The sequence below is a fragment of the Pavona decussata genome, unplaced genomic scaffold, assembly GCF_977016875.1.
Source record: "Pavona decussata unplaced genomic scaffold, jaPavDecu1.1 SCAFFOLD_112, whole genome shotgun sequence".
Lineage (NCBI taxonomy): Eukaryota > Metazoa > Cnidaria > Anthozoa > Scleractinia > Agariciidae > Pavona > Pavona decussata.
Window position 1 is genome coordinate 70,313 of NW_028145526.1, and position 19,688 is coordinate 90,000.

Sequence of the window (19,688 nt, forward strand, 5' to 3'; positions counted from 1 at the left end):
TCTCTAAAAAATTAATGCCTAAAAACAAAACCCCCAGGGACACATGACACCGCTGTTTCATCAGCTAAAATACGTTTTGACTTCTAAGTGTATATATTGATTGCTTTACCCCTAGTTCACTGCATTTTGCACTTCATTGTTAGTTAGTTTTAGCAGTCTGGGAAACTATTATTAGTAAATGGAAAAATATGTACGCGCTGTTAATATTTTATTATTATTATTATTATTATTATTATTATTATTATTATTATTATTATTATTTAGTCTTGAGGTGAGAAAATATTAGTAAACTTGGAGCCGGTTCGTCAAAAGCCGATTAACACTAATCCGCTATTTAACAATTAGACGGCGAGCTCGAGGTTTCTATCGGCTGACAGTTGGCCCCGAAGCAACTATCAAAGGCGATAAAAACCGAGAGCGAGCCGTTTAATTGTTTTAGCATACCTCAGTGATCGATCTATGAAGCAAAAAAATCTTTATATTTCATAAATTTTGATATATTTGTGCAATGATGCATGCTAAATCGCGCGCGCTCTGACAAAATGCCGTCTATCGATCGATAGACGGCACCTGTGTAGCCAATCAGATTACGCGTTACGCGATAGTCGGTCACTGAGGTATGCTAATAAAAGTTAACCGGGGTTTTCAATTTGCTCGTCAAAATATCTTTCAAAGCTAATATTAAGCTGATTGCAAGGAAAAGTCTATGTACTGTCAAAACTGAAGAACAAAAATCTTCTCACAAAATTTTGATTGATTAGTAATTAAACTCGAATCAAAGTCAAGTTTAACCCAGGATCAGCTTAATCAGGCTTTGAACAACAGGCCTCTGAACCACAGTATATTGTTTGTTTGTCCTAGATGATTGTCTCGTACAATACTTCAATATCAGTGGGAGTGGCCGTGTTGCTTCCTGCATAAAATGTACATGAAACACCAGATGAAGAATACCCTGGGGGGAGGGGGTAAGAAGCGTTACAATAGGTGCTCACTGCGTCAACTGTGTTTGATATGAGGATGTCTAGCTTACCAAAGCTTGGTCCGTATAGAGGGCATGCGAATATAGCCTCACTGGTTTTTGTCGACTTGATCTGCAGCTTAACAGGATCGTAGCCATTGATGTTATACAGTGAATAGATAAAAGATTTACTGGATGAAACAAACCAGCAATCACCTAGGGAAAAAACAAAACCATTTCGTAGTAGTATAATTACATGTGTACCTATTGATATTTCTTAGTTATAAATTTCCATAATTACGTACTTACAAACTCTCATCCTTTTATATCGACTAAGTACGAAAAAACCACAGACATTTTGGTTTAAAGTTAACGATTTGTTCTAATTAACTCTTAGTTCAATGAAAGTACTGAGAAAATAAAATTCTCAATTCCCATTTGTGCACGGTGCACTAATTACGAGGAGACTGGGTCGGGAGTGACAAATTTCTGTAGTTTTCCCAATCTCCTTTCCCGCCCGATCCTCGCCGTCTGACGTTGATTTTCAAGACACTTGAGGTGTTTTCTATGTGAACAGAAAACCAGGAAACTTCGGCCGTGAGATAAGTCGATCAAAAACATTTTTAGAGACTGCACTTAGAATGTTCAAGGTGTATGTAGAGGAGCCTCTTTTGTCCCGTTCGGAACAAAACGTAGTTTATTCGCCATGACACCATTTTTGCCCAGAGGGTAGAAATTCGGGGTCTAGTGGAATTGTAAGCGATGATATGCAACAAAAAAGAAACAAAAACAACAATGAAAACAAGAACTTTCCAAACTCAAGCACAACACAGCAACTAACAGCTTCGGCAAGGAACAGCACGCGTGCGCACAGTCAAATAACCCGTAGAGTAGACACGCCCTCTATGGACAAACTAGCCGATAGCTAAGCAAAAACAAACGGCACAGCAAGACTACCAATTACATAATTGAACCACTTAAAACGATAAAAATCTTTCTTTCAAACAGGCGTACTTCATTCATATATATTTTTTGTTTTTGGGGGGGGGGGGGGGATGCAACGCATTGGTGCCGTGTAAGATCAGTCTTTGCTTAAGTTACTTGAACGTTCAATTCGACACGGGACTATTGCGAATCAGCTGAGCTGAATTGGCCTCATTCAGTGAAACTATTCCTAAGTCAGTAAATGACTGAGTATAACTCTTGCTGCTATCAAATGATACTTACCAGACCAAGACACGTCAGTGTATCCACCAAATGTGTAATTACCGACTTGTATTATAGTAACAGTGGGGCCCTTTCCATCACAGTTGCTGTGAAATGTAAATACTGCCCAGCCATCTGTCTTAGCATGCCAACACTTCGCAAACCTGCTGTGGGATGAATTCTGGAGGACTGGCGCTAAATAAGAATTCAGTTGGTCCCGGTACTTGCTGTCGAGGCCTCCAAGAATGGAAGATTCATTGAGAACACCTAAACAAAAGTAAAAGTACAAGATTTCAAGGGACAAGCGCAAAAGATTTTCTTAAACTATGCATAGCAAATCTCGAAAAAGTAACGAAAAACCGAATGAGAGTCATTTAAGGTAAGTGATTTGTCCACTGGTCTTGAAGAAACCACTCTTTGTTAAACAGGGAGTTAAAAAACACTCTTTGTTCGACCTATACTCTTAGCGGATACCCTTATTAAAATGACATTTCTGTAGCCATGCATGTTGTGTTATTCAGATGCAGGTCTTACCGCACCTGAATAAAGCAGAAACAAGGCAAAAAAAATTGAGCTATTTCTTTTCCTGTTACTTTTGTTATAACTGGGTACTGTCAGTTATGCAAAGTTGTCTAAAATTGCTTGAATCTTCAGTTTGTTGCACCCCTCCTTTGACCGCTCGCAAGTGTGCAGACTGAAATCTCTCTCCTTTATTTAATGTCAAATAAAAAAAACAAACAGGGCGAGTTATTCATGAGGGTTTTCAGCCCTCACGAGGCCGTGGACTGGCTGCTTTTATTGTTTCGAGGCCCTAAGTAGGAGTTCTTGACATGACTTCTCAAAAGAAAGCCCTGAATACAGAGCACTGACCAGAGCTAACTTTTTTTTTTTCACATGTTATTGTGCATTATGGGTATAGCAAATTTCACAATGCACACAGTACTTGCTTGCATGGCTGCAACGAGTCACATCCAAGCGGTTACTTCGTACGGATTTTCCTTTCTACCTTTACCAAATTATGAGTGACCGACAGGGGAAAGGAACATACCAGCCAAAGTAACAGTGGTAAATCTGACTCAGTTAAATTGCATTCAAGCTAAGCTGGTTAAATAGTTCAGGACAACAGGTTTGCAGTAACAGCGATTGAACATTCATCGATTCAAAGATGATAATGGACGTTTCTAGTCAGAATAAAGCGGGTACTTATAAGCGTTTGTTTTAAACATTTAATATTTTCAAGTAATTATAAATGACTAGCAATCGTAACATTACCGTATTGAACCGCTCCTCATTAAAATGCAAATGTTTAGTTTGGTCTCAGATCATGAAAACTATTAAGATTTCATTCTGGTGTTTCATTGGGTATCGAGATTCATGCACAGGCACTTTATGAATTATTAATGACTTTGAGAAGCAACAAGGAAAGACATATTCATATTTAAGAGTTGCTGAACGCTCCTTGCCTGCGAAAGTTTTTGCGGTATCCAAGATTCCCAAGGCTCTTTTAGTTTGTTTTTTTAACTATTTCGCAACTAAATGCATTACAATATTAATTAAATAAAAGAAGGGGTGTGTTTTGCTATGACAATCAAAAATCTTAGTATTCTATAGCCCACTTTGAAAAAGAGTGATATCCTGGGTCGAGAGTAGCTGCCCAAGCGATTGTGGGAAGGTTTGGGGGGACGTTGGCTATTATCTTCGCATTTTTGCGTCCCCCCAAACAATCCCACAATCACTTGGGCAGTTACTCTCGACCCAGGCCATCAGTCATTTTCAAAGTGGGCTATTACAGTAAAAAGGCTTTTTCAATCGCTTAATGTGTTAATGGGCTATACAGTTTTTCGTGTTGTGACTCGATGTTTTCAACACTGGGGTCATTGGTTCAGGGGCGCGTTTTCCAACAGCTTTGACGTGAAATCTGTTGCATCATTCAAGTGGTTCAATAACTTGCTCCGTTTAACACCCTTAAATATTTTTTCTCTAATTTAACGTGTCTCGTTTAACGACAATTTAACTTTTTTTCTCATGGCACGAGCGGGTGGAATTCTGTTAATCATGTACTCTGATTGGTCCCGGCAGCGGTCGGAATTTTTCGATCTTGCCCGCGAACCCGGGCGGATTTGTTGCAGGAGCTGGACCTTGTTTTCCTGCGGAAAAAATAAACATGTCCGTATTGGGTAAAACGGCGCCCTCTGTCTTGATTACCAGATGTAGATGAGTTACTCCTTAGCTTGTCAAGCTCACAAAGATTCCCCTTTGCGTCCATTCCTTGCTTAGCATGCACGAACCAAGTGTTAAAATAACACGCAAAAACTATTATTCAGTGAAGAATAAACTGCAAAGGACCACGAACGAAAATGCTGCTGGTATAGGCAGGATCTGTGGAAGATCTAATCAGTGAAAAAGATTATCAGAAAAGTCTACAGAAGGGTGGGGAGGCGTGGGGGAGGCACAAAGCGCCCGCGTTGACTTTGTATATTCGTAATAAAAAGAGCAAACACCAACAAACTTTGTGACTTTTCCAAAGATTTATATAGCAACAATTTATTGGTGACTTAGCTTGATGCTTCCATGGCAATAAGACTTTTATAGCCCTTTTTTCCGGCTAAATTGTGGTCTTTGAACTTTTTGTTTATTCGTTTTGGTTCATTTTGAAGGAAAAAAGAAGAAAATAATTAATGAATGAGGGAACGAACGAACGAAAATAGATGGAGGAATGAATGGATGGACGAAAGTAAGGGAAAGACTGCTACGCAGATTAACATTCGATGTATGACACACATAATTATGAGGAAGGGTGCTGTATGTTGTCAAGTTCATTCTTATAGCGTGTCTGTCACAATGATCAAGACTTTTCCTTCCTCTCTCATTGCAAATAAATAAATTTCTTTTAAATTTGGCTTATATATGAGTGAAATGTCGGAGGTACTTCAAATGACCCCAGGGTTTACGAAAGGCCAATATTATGTTGATCGAGAACTTGCCATAAACAATAAATGCAATTATTAACCTGTTTTTTCATATAGATAATTTAAAAGTTATAATTAGGGAAATCATTTACGCGAGAAAATATCTTCTACTCCACAGGTGCGCCAATGAAGCAAAGAAAGCCTACATGATTGGAAAACAAGAACTGCTGCGTATGACATAAGTTAGGTAACTTTTGAATGCAGAGGACCACGTGACGCATAAAAAACTGCTTTGAACACTTTCTGTTGACGGATCTCTTGTAGTGGAGATGCACATGCCAGACGTTTTTTATTACTATAAGTTTTTTTTTTCTTGCATAACACACATCGGCAACGCGGATTCCTGAATTACTTCACCTAGCGTCACATACTTCGCATTGTGAGCCCACCGGCCTTCTTAATCAGCGGCATGGGTGGACCGCAAACATATAGATTTCAAGAATGAATGTAATTCCGAGTAAATGCATTGTGTCAATGATAGGGACAACAAATGCAAGGAAATAATTGTTATATTTCGATATGATACTATACTATCTTCAGACTAAGGTGACAGCAAGTAGGTATGATTTTAAATACTGAAAGATGGTAAATTAGCAATTTAAAACATGCACATGAAAATACAAAACAAGAGGTTAATGTCAGGAGAATAGGCATAGTTCTCTGCTAGCTTTTAAACCATTGTTCAAAGATGGTGCTGAGCGCTTGATATGGTAGGCTTCAATTATCATCGTTGTCTATTATCTTTGTGTTAACACGCCGATATGGGTGAGATATTCTTTGTTCATTGCAGTAGAAGGTGGATTGTTATTAATTAAGATGTCCGGTAGATTGCATAAAACTTGTATGTGTTTGATCTGATCACAGTAGCGCAGATGTTTATATATAGCGCTATCTTTGTCCGTGGTTGCATGTTCTTGTGTACGAACAAGCAGATGTTCTGTTTTTTTTGCCGATGTACGACGATGAAATTTTTGCAAAAAAAAATCGAGGAAAGAAAAATGAGCTAATGGCAGAAATGCGAGCTTGCCCACTACACACGGACTTAAAGTAGTGGGTGGAAATTTCATTAGTTATGAGTAACAATTGCAATTGTATAACTGGCAGGATTGATATTATAATAAATATCAAATAGTGTCGGTAATGGTTAAAAGAACATAGACGTTTCGGATATATAACCCTTCCTCAGTGTGGAAGAAAACGGTTTTTGTCGGTTTTCTTCAATACTGAAGTAGAGTTACATATACGAAACGTCTGTGTTTTTTTAACCATTACTGAAACTTTTTGATGTTCATTATAATATCAATCCTACCAGTCACAAATTAAGTACTGATACTGCGAACACGCACGCAAGAAACGGTTTGGGTCGATAATCTTTCATATTTTGCCTTCCTGCCGAGAGATTTTTATCTTTCAGTGCCGATTATGCTTTATGCATTCTATGTATAACGTTTTTCGAAGTTCTGTTTTACCTATATGCAAACTTCTTTTACCACCAGACATGGCAATAACTGATCAAATAAACTTCTTTTTGAAAACGAATATGCATGCAAGCGATTATGGGGGTGAACCAGTTGAGTGGATCAAAGCTCTTCCGCGGACATTACATTTCTTGAAATAATACATAGAAGTAAACAATCTCAGAAAGTTTAAGGAAATTTTCACGACAACTATTATTTCGTGGGTATCACCTTAATTAAAGCTTAATTATCTCTCAAAAGTGCGTGGTAACCCTACAATTTACTTTTTGGATTTTAATAATTCTTGGTCAGACCTGCTTTTTCCTACTGGTCGTAAACCGCTCGAAAGCACCTTTAAATGTCCTTAAGAAATCTGTCCTTAAGAAATCAGACTCCCTCGGACTACTCCGATATGCGCAGAGCGTATACAATGTTGTATAATGTTGTATGGGTAAGCTATCTGGTCAAACTGCTCAGCTGATACCTTAACGAGAATCTTCAAGCTGCAAACACGTGCTGCCCGAGTAATTTTAGGAGCTGATACAGATCGACCAGCGTAAATCTCTTCAACAAATTAGGGTGGCTCCCATTTTATGACGAACTCATAATCAATAAGTGTTCGCTAGTCCTTAAGCGCCTACAAGGAAACTGCCCCAGCTACATGTACGACCTTATGTTTAAAATGCAATGTAGATTTACACACACGCAGTGGGCGGTACAGTGCCTTGAACCTCGTCTGCCCCAGATATAATTGTAAGTAGTGAGGGGCGCACCACGGTTTCCCCCTTTTCGAGGTGGTTTCTCATTAATCTGAGGTGGCATAAATTAACGCCGATGATGTCACCGCCTATTGTCTTGCTCACTCATTATAGGATGACGTCATATTTAACTTTAGTCTTACCAACAGGTTTATCAATTATGTCATGCTCTATTTTTAACTTATGGCAGTCATGGGCGGTATCACCGGTTGGACAGGTTTTTGAAGGTATTTTTGGATACATGTTGTCATATAGTACATACATACATACATACTTTATTATATAGCTCCCCTTGGGGGCTCTTCCGTCATACATGAAAATAAAAATAATAATGATTAAAACTATTTACATTCGGATGGTAACATAGAGAGAAAGAAAAAAATACGATAATGAAAAAACTATGAATTAAAAAAATCCTTAAAAAGTCTCTTTTTTAAAAACGCTAAGTTTCCCCCTGTCTCTAATATGCTATAATAAATTATTGTAGATTTTTTTGCTCCACGGAAAGTGAAAGCCATTTGGCCACCTGCAAGCTCCAGGATCTACAATTTCTAAGCTAAAGAATCTGCATTCGGAAGCCTCTTTTTAGAAAAAACAAATCACAAATACCCGCGACACCCAACCGTGTGTTTGAGAAAAATAAAGACACATAACGACGAATGGCCCGTTTGTCTCCTTTTGTCCCTTCTGGTGTGGTTTGGCCTTTCAGGCCTGTGTTTGGCCTTTTCTGATACTTTATAAAACCTGACGTTTCCCGAAAACTCGGAAATAATGAAAAATATTTGTCGTGTGTTTTTCTCGCCTAAATTAACTAAGCACTTTTCCCGCCTAATGACTAAAAAAGATTCGTTTCAGGTTGAGCTTTGTTGAGGAATAAAGAGTTAATACAGTCTTTTGTCGTCCTTGTTTATCACAGTGAGCAAGACAATAGGCGGTGACGTCATCGGCGTTAATTTATGCCACCTCAGATTAATGAGAAACCACCTCGAAAAGGGGGAAACCGTGGTGCGCCCCTCACTACTATCGTAAATCTGAGAGAGGGAGAACTTTTAGTGTGTCCGCGACAAGCCTTGTCGCGTTCCAGAGCCGGCCTCTGGAATTCCCTGCCCATTCACCTAAAGAAAGGAACATGTGTAGCCTCATTTAGAAAGGCTATTTATAGTCATTTTTTTGTCTAGATACAATGATGTCGATTATTTTAGTTTAAATTTGTAGACACTCATTGTGAGGATATTTTATAATTGTGAATATAGTTTTTACTCTTTTAGTCTTATATATATTAATAGTTCTTTCTCTTTAATGATATGTATTTTTTGTCACTTAATTAATTTTGTTACACAATTTTAATTTGAGGGCCACTAGTTATTCAGTTGAAGTACTGTCCCGTGTTACCCTCTTTAAATAAAGTTGATTAAATTGATTGAATACGCAGTAGCGAACTTATATTATATTGTCTCAAACACTACTTAAAGTTTTAAAAGACCATACGAAAGCCTCTTACAACTTCCGCACCGGCCGCAACTTTAGGTAGCAGGAACTTCGCCTCATCCAGTCGGTATGGAATAGAAATAAGACCAATGACCCTGCAAGCGCTATGTATGGAAAGTGAAGGCATAAAAACGAGTAACCCATAGGATCTTTAAGTTTTTTATTATTATTATCAGCCCTTTAGGTCTTAACAACTAATAACAACAATGCTTCTTTTTCCAGCTCAAAAGTATCAAACAACAGTTGCCCTTACCTTCCGCACATGTTTCGCCAACGAATCCGCTCTTGCACTGACAGCTGTAGCCTCCTCCTGGCTTATTAGAGCAGGTTCCTCCGTTCAAGCATGGACTTGAATAACATGGTACATTTTCTGCAAGGTAACGTTTAAAATATTACATTTCCAGCCTTCAAAGAGAACAAACTTTGTATGAACAAACAAACCAACAAGAAAATAAAACAAGTGCCGCAATATTATAATCCTCACAGGCAGGTCTCAATTAACAAGGCTAAATTCTTTCCGATAGTATATTTTCATCATTGATGTGTGCATTGTCCGCTATCAATTGGAATCAGGGATGGCGCAGCACTCGCCTCCCACTAATGTGGACAGGGTTCGATCCCAGGACTCGGCGTTACATGTGGGTTGAGTTTGTTGTTGTTTCTCGTCTTTCTTCCGAGAGGTTTTTCTCCGGGTACTCCGCTTTCCCCCTCTCCTTAAAAACATTTCCAAACATTTCCAAATTCAAATTCGATCTGGGATCATAGGGCCACGGGATTGTCCGTCGCAGCGGACTGTGAAATTGTCACGCGCATTAAACAGGAGGCAGCGTGGTCGATACGCCTTTGAAATCAGCTTCAGTAGCTTTACAAGCCAGTGTTTCCTTTTCTATGGTAACCTTGTCTTGGCCGGGCTTATTTCACTTTTTAGGACCGTGAGATGTATAACTACGAGGTTAGAAATGGCAATAAAACGTAAAGACTTTTGAGGTGGGCAGCGGGAAGTGATCATGTAAAATAACATTACAATGACGTCGTCATTTCCAAACGGCGACCATCTTAAATCTGCCATCCGAATTTCTTCATTGCCCTAAAGTTTCAAGCATCAAAAGTCCCTTTACGGTGCTTGACCACAGTTTGCGCTTCACAGGTTCAGTGCATGACACTATAAAGCGCGCGCTATGGTTGTGGTAGGCAAATACGACGTCGATAAGGCGATCCCTCAATTTTATATCAAATGGCTTGTTTGTGCACTTTTTTTTTCACCGAGCAAAGAAAGCGATTTAACGAAGACCTAAGCCTTTTTGCATGCTTTTCATCTTTACTATGAAATCCCGATTAAAAGCCACGCAGGTGCATTCGACCAAAACTTTGTGACTTATTGGAAAGGAACTGTCTTCTAAGGAACCGAAATTGGACAAAATAGTAGTTCTCTAAAAGTGTCACTCGCCTACAAACAAAAACCTAAATCTGATAGTGAGTACTTTGACAAAACGTTAAAGTGCGAAACCAATATTTACAGGGGATGTCTCTGTCAAAAGTACAAGATAGCAGGGTCACTATGTCAATAGTTTGTGACTTTTCTGGGGACAAAAAATGGAATAAAAATCTAATGAGTGCATTTCCAAAAAATAAACGAAACCTATTATTTGAGTACCGTTAATATCTCGCCGCGTTGCTATGACAACGGTACCTAGCTCAACAACGAGTATCCAAATACATTCGTTCTTAGTTAATCTTGCATCATGCTAATTGCAAATGACGTTTACTAACACCTGTATACTAGAAAACTGTGTCCCGCCACCTTTAGGTGGCCGAACACAGTATGCGCGCGCTTTACAGATTCTGTTAGTGATGCTATTAAGCGCGCGCTAGGGTTGTGGTACGCAAATACGGCGGTCGATAAAGTGATCCCTCAATTTCACATGAAATGGATAATAAAGTTAAGTTTTGATCCGAAATAACTAAGTTTCTCGTTTCTGGACTCTTTTTCTTTTCTTTCCGAGCAAAAAAGTCGTTCACCAAGATCTTTTGCATGCTTTTCGTCTGTGCCATGAAACCCAATTAAAGCCACGCATGCGCATTTGACTAGAAAATTGTGACTGATTGTTTTCGTGGAAATGAACTGTTTTCTAAGGAACAGCTCATTAGAATTTCGTGACATTTGGCATGAAAATAGTTCCCTAAAAGCGTAACTCGCCTACAAAGAGAAACCTAAATCTAACAGAGGGTATCTTCACAAAACATTAAAAAACAAAATCAATAGTTACAGGAGATCTCTCTGTTAAAATTATATGAAAGTAGTGCAACTGTGTCAGTGTTTTGTGATTTTTTTCAAAAAACGGAAAAAATCTAATGAGTACACTTTCTAAAAATAAAGGAAACCTATTATTTTTGGACGTTTAATAGTTCGATGTGTTGCCATGGAAACGGTACTTAGCTCAACAAGACGTACAAAAATACATTCCTTCTTAATTAGTCTTACACCATACCAATTTTGGGCGTCCAGAAGTACATAGTTTCCAAATAACGTCTTCTAACATTTGTACACTGAAAAACTGTATTCGTCCACCTTAAAATATGTCGACAGGTATTGACGTGACGCGGGTAACACAATAGCGAGTTTCAGTTTGGCAATATTAATTTGTAAAGGTTAAGATTCGACAATTATTTGTTGAAATCGAATAATTAAAGGTTGTTTTGGCTCCTTATATGGAGTGTTTCGGTCAAATAGTCTCTTCACGAAACTTTCCCAATCAGATTTCTTTACAGAAAGATTTATGGGAGATTTGCATTATGCAAATTTCCTACCAGAATTTGGCGAATGTTTTCTATCCCGATGGCGTGCATTTCTTCTTTTGTCCAGACCTTTTCTACCACGTTATTAAACAAGAAAGAGAAACAGACAAATGCAATATGAGATAAAATGACCATTTGAAGATAGCCTGGGTCAACGTTTTCACCGAGTCGCCACAACAGCATTTTCTCAACAGTTGCGAATTATGCAAATTTGTTAACAAAGCCTCGCTAACTTTGGTTTTCGTCAGCGCGTGCATCGATTGCCCAGATTTTTGTATTTTATATTATCAAAGACGAAGACCCAAACTTTATCACAATGTTTCTCTCGAGTCGATACCTGACATACCAAGATGCATTTTAAACCTTCAATCTTACTCAATTTTCACCTCATCGCGAAGTCCTCAAAATGTCAATTTTTCAAAGAGCCATAAACCCTCCAAAGTTCTACAAAAGTTTACATAGGTCCCATTGATAGAAAGTAGGTGAGTTATGCTCTTATTCAAAACCGACCTCGTTTTGTAGCGTTATGTACTGTTTCAACACAAGCGTATTGAACTTGGCTAATTTTGAGTAACATTTTTTCCATAATTAACGAGGCAAAACCCGTAATTTCGTTTTCTCCGAAATTCTCGAAAACCATAAATTTCCAGGACATTAAAATAATATTTTCGAAGATAGTTCCCCAAAAGTAAACTTCAGGCAAATTATCAGGAGTTTCGATTTTTCAAGCTTGGCCAGCGATTCTCGAAAGTTACAGTCAGGCACTCTTAATAACACGCAAAAACTATTATTCAGTGAAGAATAAACTGCAAAGGGCCACGAACGAAAATGCTGCTGGTATAGGCAGGATCTGTGGAAGATCTAATCAGTGAAAAAGATTATCAGAAAAGTCTACAGAAGGGTGGGGAGGGGTGGGGGAGGCACAAAGCGCCCGTGTTGACTTTCGTAATAAAAAGGGCAAACACCAACAAACTTTGTGACTTTTCCAAAGATTTATATAGCAACAATTTATTGGTGACTTAGCTTGATGCTTCCATGGCAATAAGACTTTTATAGCCCTTTTTTCCGGCTAAATTGTGGTTTTTGAACTTTTTGTTTATTCGTTTTGGTTCATTTTGAAGGAAAAAAGAAAAAAATAATTAATGAATGAGGGAACGAACGAACGAAAATAGATGGAGGAATGAATGGATGGACGAAAGTAAGGGAAAGACTGCTACGCAGATTAACATTCGATGTATGACACACATAATTATGAGGAAGGGTGCTTGCTGTATGTTATCAAGTTCATTCTTATAGCGTGTCTGTCACAATGATCAAGACTTTTCCTTCCTCTCTCATTGCAAATAAATAAATTTCTTTTAAATTTGGCTTATATATGAGTGAAATGTTCGGAGGTACTTCAAATGACCCCAGGGTTTACGAAAGGCCAATATTATGTTGATCGAGAACTTGCCATAAACAATAAATGCAATTATTAACCTGTTTTTTCATATCGATAATTTAAAAGTTATAATTAGGGAAATCATTTACGCGAGAAAATATCTTCTACTTCACAAGTGCGCCAATGAAACAAAGAAAGCCTACATGATTGGAAAACAAGAACTGCTGCGTATGACATAAGTTAGGTAACTTTTGAATGCAGAGGACCACGTGACGCATAAAAAACTGTTTTGAACACTTTCTGTTGACGGATCTCTTGTAGCGGAGATGCACATGCCAGACGTTTTTTATTACTATAAGTTTTTTTTTTCTTGCATAAAACACATCGGCAACGCGGATTCCTGAATTACTTCACCTAGCGTCACATACTTCGCATTGTGAGCCCACCGGCCTTCTTAATCAGCGGCATGGGTGGACCGCAAACATATAGATTTCAAGAATGAATGTAATTCCGAGTAAATGCATTGTGTCAATGATAGGGACAACAAATGCAAGGAAATAATTGTTTTATTTCGATATGATACTATACCATCTTCAGACTAAGGTGACAGCAAGTAGCTATGATTTTTAAATCATAGCTAAAAATACTTAAAAATACTATTTAAAAATACTATTTAAAAATTTAAAAATATTTAAAAATACTGAAAGATGGTAAATTAGCAATTTAAAACATGCACATGAAAATACAAAACAAGAGGTTAATGTCAGGAGAATAGGCATAGTTCTCTGCTAGCTTTTAAACCATTGTTCAAAGATGGTGCTGAGCGCTTGATATGGTAGGCTTCAATTATCATCGTTGTCTATTATCTTTTATACAATGTACTGAATGCTACGCGCTCTGTGATTGGTCGTTGCCCATGATCTATTAGAGTACAGACACACGGATGACGTCACAAATATATTGTTTTCTTCGTTTTGTCCAACATGGCGCGCGGTTTTGAAAATGTTGGCGAGATAATTTCGAATTGAGCAATGAAGGCCTCGAGAAAAGTTTAGTAGCAGCTGTTTACAAACAAGAAAAAGAAGAAACCAAGGCGAAAGTGTTCTTGTATATTTGAAAATGCCTAAACTGGAACAAATCTTCAAAACAGCTGTTAGCGCTACGAAAAGGCTCAAAGTTTTGAAAATATTTACTCGATTATTCTACTTTGAGCAAGTGAAGGCCTCGGTTAAAGTTTAGGGGAAGCTGTTTACAAGTATGATAAAGAAGAAAAGAAGAAGCCGACTTGGAAAGTAGCGTTGGTGACTTTGAAAACATGTTCCTCAACTGGCACAAATGGAACAGTACAGTCAAGCGCTACGAGGCAAGTTTATCGTGTTTCCTTTCTGTTCATTGTATAAAACAAATAGATTCCAAGTTGCCGTGCGTCTGTTCAGTAATAGATCACAGAAGACGTCAAAATGTGGTAAGAACATCAGTGACACACTCGCCTGCGGCTCGTGTGCCACTTTTTTCTTCTTACCACATTTTGACGTCATCTGTGATCTATTACTGAACAGACGCACGGCAACTTGAAATCTATTTTTTTAATGTGTTTATACGCACGATATGGGTGAGATATTCTTTGTTCATTGCAGTAGAAGGTGGATTGTTATTAATTAAGATGTCCGGTAGATTGCATAAACCTTGTATGTGTTTGATCTGATCACAGTAGCGCAGATGTTTATATATAGCGCTATCTTTGTCCGTGGTCGCATGTTCTTGGGTACGGACAAGCAGATGTTCTGTTTGTTTTGCCGATGTACGACGATGAAATTTTTGCAAAAAAAAATCGAGGAAAGAAAAATGAGTTAATGGCAGAAATACGAGCTTGCCCACTACGAACGGACTTAAAGTAGTGAGTGGAAATTTCGTTAGTGATGAGTAACAATTGCAATTGTATAAATGGCAGGATTGATATTATAGTAAATATCAAATAGTGTCGGTAATGGTTAAAAGAACATAGACGTTTCGGATATATAACCCTTCCTCAGTGTGGAAGAAAACGGTTTTTGTCGGTTTTCTTCAAAACTGAAGTAGAGTTACATATACGAAACGTCTGTGTTTTTTTTAACCATTACTGACACTTTTTGATGTTCATTATAACATCAATCCTACCAGTCACAAATTAAGTACTGATACTGCGAACACGCACGCAAGAAACGGTTTGGGTCGATAATCTTTCATATTTTGCCTTCCTGCCGAGAGATTTTTATCTTTCAGTGCCGATTATGCTTTATGCATTCTATGCATAACGTTTTTCGAAGTTCTGCTTTACCTATATGCAAACTTCTTTTACCACCAGACATGGCAATAACTGATCAAATAAACTTCTTTTTGAAAACGAATATGCATGCAAGCGATTATGGGGGTAAATAAGTTGAGTGGATCAAAGCTCTTTCGCGGACATGGTGACCCACCTTTTTTATTACATTTCTTGAAATAATACATAGTAGTAAACAATCTCAGAAAGTTTAAGGAAATTTTCACGACAACTATTATTTCGTGGGTATCACCTTAATTAAAGCTTAATTATCTCTCAAAAGTACGTGGTAACCCTACAATTTACTTTTTGGATTTTAATAATTCTTGGTCAGATCTGCTTTTTCCTACTGGTCGTAAACCGCTCGAAAGCACCTTTAAATGTCCTTAAGAAATCAGACTCCCTCGGACTACTCCGATATGCGCAGAGCGTATACAATGTTGTATAATGTTGTATGGGTAAGCTATCTGGTCAAACTGCTCAGCTGATAACTTAACGAGAATCCTCAAGCTGCAAACACGTGCTGCCCGAGTAATTTTAGGAGCTGATACAGATCGAACAGCGTAAATCTCTTCAACAAATTAGGGTGGCTCCCATTTTATGACGAACTCATAGTCAATAAGAGTTCGCTAGTCCTTAAGCGCCTACAAGGAAACTGCCCCAGCTACATGTACGACCTTATGTTTAAAATGCAATGCAGATTCACACACACGCAGTGGGCGGTACAGTGCCTTGAACCTCGTCTGCCCCAGATATAATTGTAAGTAGTGAGGGGCGCACCACGGTTTCCCCCTTTTCGAGGTGGTTTCTCATAAATCTGAGGTAGCATAAATTAACGCCGATGATGTCACCGCCTATTGTCTTGCTCACTCATTATAGGATGACGCCATATTTAACTTTAGTCTTACCAACAGGTTTATCAATGATGTCATGCTCTATTTTTAACTTATGGCAGTCATGGGCGGTATCACCGGTTGGACAGGTTTTTGAAGGTATTTTTGGATACATGATGTCATATAGTACATACATACATACATACATACATACTTTATTATATAGCTCCCCTTGGGGGCTCTTCCGTCATACATGAAAATAAAAATAATAATAATTAAAACTCATTTATATTTTTCTCCTCCTCGTTTTCATTTCCCCTCCCCCTCCTCCTCATTTGTATGTTCGCTCCTTCCCCCTCATTTCTATTTTCACCTCCTTTACCACCAACACCTCCACCACCGCTAACACTTTTTTTGGTTATTTTGATGGTGGTGGTGGCGATGGTGGTGGGAATGGTGCAGGTGGTGGTGGTGGTGGTGGTGGAGGTAGTGGTGGTGGAGGTGGAGGTGGAGGTGTTGGTGGTGGAGGTGTTGGTGGTAAAGGAGGTGAAAATAGAAATGAGGGGGAAGGAGCGAAGATACAAATGAGGAGTAGGGGGAGGGGAAATAAAAACGAGGAGGAGAAAAATATAAATGAGGAGGAGGGAAATAAAAATGAAGGAGAAACGAGCGAAAATAAAGATGAGAATGAGGAGGACGTAAGGTCAGCAAAAAAAGAACTATTAAGCTCCGCATGGTTATTTTAAATGTATGAGACAAACTTGCTGATTCGGATATAGAATTGAGAGTTACCTTAATTCCTTCAAAATCTCTGGTAGTTAAACAGTTTTATATATTTTTTTTTATTCCCTATTTAAAGGCAATAAAGTTCTGTTCAGCTTTCTTAAGAAATGTGCCTTGTTTAATAGCAAGGATATAGTAGTCGCGTGTTATGATTGTGTTTTAATTGATTATTTCTACCAACTTAAGCTGTCTATTGTTTATGATAAGTTAATTGGCTTTTTTCGTAGAGTTTTTATGCAAATTTAAGTTTCAGTCGGATCACTGCTTCTGCATAATTAGTGGCTAACGGACCGTGAAGAGAGGTTGCACAAGAGCTTAAGTCCCTGATCTGAAAGCCAAAAGCGCATTGACCCTTGTTAACGTAAGTAAAGGTGGACAGACATCAACATCAAACATAACCGACTTTAATGTGATATACATATTGCAAAATCTCTGTGTGCATATTATTCTTATTCCGAGCACTGTGATAAACAAAGACAACAAAAGACTGTATTAACTCTTTAATCCTCAACAAAGCTCACCCTAAAACGAATCTTTTTTAGTCATTAGGCGGGAAAGTGCTTAGTTAATTTAGGCGAGAAAAACACACGACAAATATTTTCATTATTTCCGAGTTTTCGGGAAAAGTCAGGTTATATAGAGTATCAGAAAAGGCCAAACACAGGCCTGAAAGACCAAAACCACACCAGAAGGGACAAAAGGAGACAAACGGGCCATTCGTCGTTATGTGTCTTTATTTTTCTCAGACACACGGTTGGGTGTCGCGCGTATTTGTGTTTTGTTTTTTCTAATAAAAGACTGTCGAATGCAGATTCTTTAGCTTAGAAATTGTAGATCCTGGAGCTTGCGGGTGGCCAAATGGCTTTCACCTTCCGTGGAGCAAAAAAATCTACAATAATTTATTGAAGCATATTAGAGACACGGGAAAACTTAGCGTTTTTAAAAAAGAGACTTTTTGAGGATTTTTTTAATTCTTAGTTTTTTCATTATCGTATTTATTCTTCTTTCTCTCTATGTTACCATCCAAATGTAAATAGTTTTAATCATTATTATTTTTATTTCATGTATGACGGAAGAGCCCCCAAGGGGAGCTATAAGTATGTATGTATGTATGTATGTGCTATATGACATCATGTATCCAAAAATACCTTCAAAAACCTGTCAAACCGGTGATACCGCCCATGACTGCCATAAGTTAAAAATAGAGCATAGCATCATTGATTAACCTGTCAAACCAGTTCAGAACCTGTTGGTAAGACTAAAAATAAATATGACGTCATCCAATAATGAGTGAGCAAGACAATAGGCGATGACGTCATCGGCGTTAATTTATGCCACCTCAGATTAATGAGAAACCACCTCGAAAAGGGGGAAACCGTGGTGCGCCCCTCACTACTATCGTAAATCTGAGAGAGGGAGAACTTTTAGTGTGTCCGCGACAAGCCTTGTCGCGTTCCAGAGCCGGCCTCTGGAATTCCCTGCCCATTCACCTAAAGAAAGGAACATGTGTAGCCTCATTTAGAAAGGCTATTTATAGTCATTTTTTTTATCTAGATACAATGATGTCGATTATTTTAGTTTAAGTTTGTAGACACTCATTGTGAGGATATTTTATAATTGTGAATATAGTTTTTACTCTTTTAGTCTTATATATATTAATAGTTCTTTCTATTTAATGATATGTATTTTTTGTCACTTAATTAATTTTGTTACACAATTTTAATTTGAGGGCCACTAGTTATTCAGTTGAAGTACTGTCCCGTGTTACCCTCTTTAAATAAAGTTGATTGAATTGATTGAATACGCAGTAGCGAACTTATATTATATTGTCTCAAACACTACTTAAAGTTTTAAAAGACCAGACGAAAGCCTCTTACAACTTCCGCACCGGCCGCAACTTTCAGTAGCAGGAACTTCGCCTCATCCAGTCTGTATGGAATAGAAATAAGACCAATGACCCTGCAAGCGCTATGTATGGAAAGTGAAGGCATAAAAACGAGTAACCCATAGGATCTTTAAGTTTTTTATTATTATTATCAGCTCTTTATGTCTTAACAACTAATAACAACAATGCTTCTTTTTCCAGCTCAAAAGTATCAAACAACAGTTGCTTTTACCTTCCGCACATGTTTCGCCAACGAATCCGCTCTTGCACTGACAGCTGTAGCCTCCTCCTGGCTTATTAGAGCAGGTTCCTCCGTTCAAGCATGGACTTGAATAACATGGTACATTTTCTGCAAGGTAACGTTTAAAATATTACATCTCCAGCCTTCAAAGAGAACAAACTTTGTATGAACAAACAAACCAACAAGAAAATAAAACAAGTGCCGCAATAATATAATCCTCACAGGCAGGTCTCAATTAACAAGGCTAAATTCTTTCCGATAGTATATTTTCGTCATTAATGTGTCCATTGTCCGCTATCAATTGGAATCAGGGATGGCGCAGTGTTGACAGCACTAGCCTCCCACTAATGTGGACAGGGTTCGATCCCAGGACTCGGCGTTACATGTGGGTTGAGTTTGTTGTTGTTTCTCGTCTTTCTTCCGAGAGGTTTTTCTCCGGGTACTCCGCTTTCCCCCTCTCCTCAAAAACATTTCCAAACATTTCCAAATTCAAATTCGATCTGGGATCATAGAGCCACGGAATTGTCCGTCGCAGCGGACTGTGAAATTGTCACGCGCATTAAACAGGAGGCGGCGTGGTCGATACGCCTTTGAAATCAGCTTCAGTAGCTTTACAAGCCAGTGTTTCCTT

General features: G+C 38.3%; 1 protein-coding gene across 1 annotated transcript in view; it reads right to left on the reverse strand.

Moving 5' to 3' along the window:
• Positions 1–857: 857 nt before the first annotated feature.
• Positions 858–19,688, reverse strand: part of LOC146470651 (uncharacterized) — a 35,334-nt gene continuing 16,503 nt past the window's right edge. Inside the window, exons 5-8 of the mRNA XM_085121714.1 lie at positions 19,049–19,165; positions 9,090–9,206; positions 2,186–2,431; positions 858–1,174 (exon numbers count right to left, since the gene is read on the reverse strand). Coding sequence (XP_084977840.1) covers positions 858–1,174; positions 2,186–2,431; positions 9,090–9,206; positions 19,049–19,165 — 797 coding nt within the window. The remainder of the gene's footprint in view (positions 1,175–2,185; positions 2,432–9,089; positions 9,207–19,048; positions 19,166–19,688) is intronic.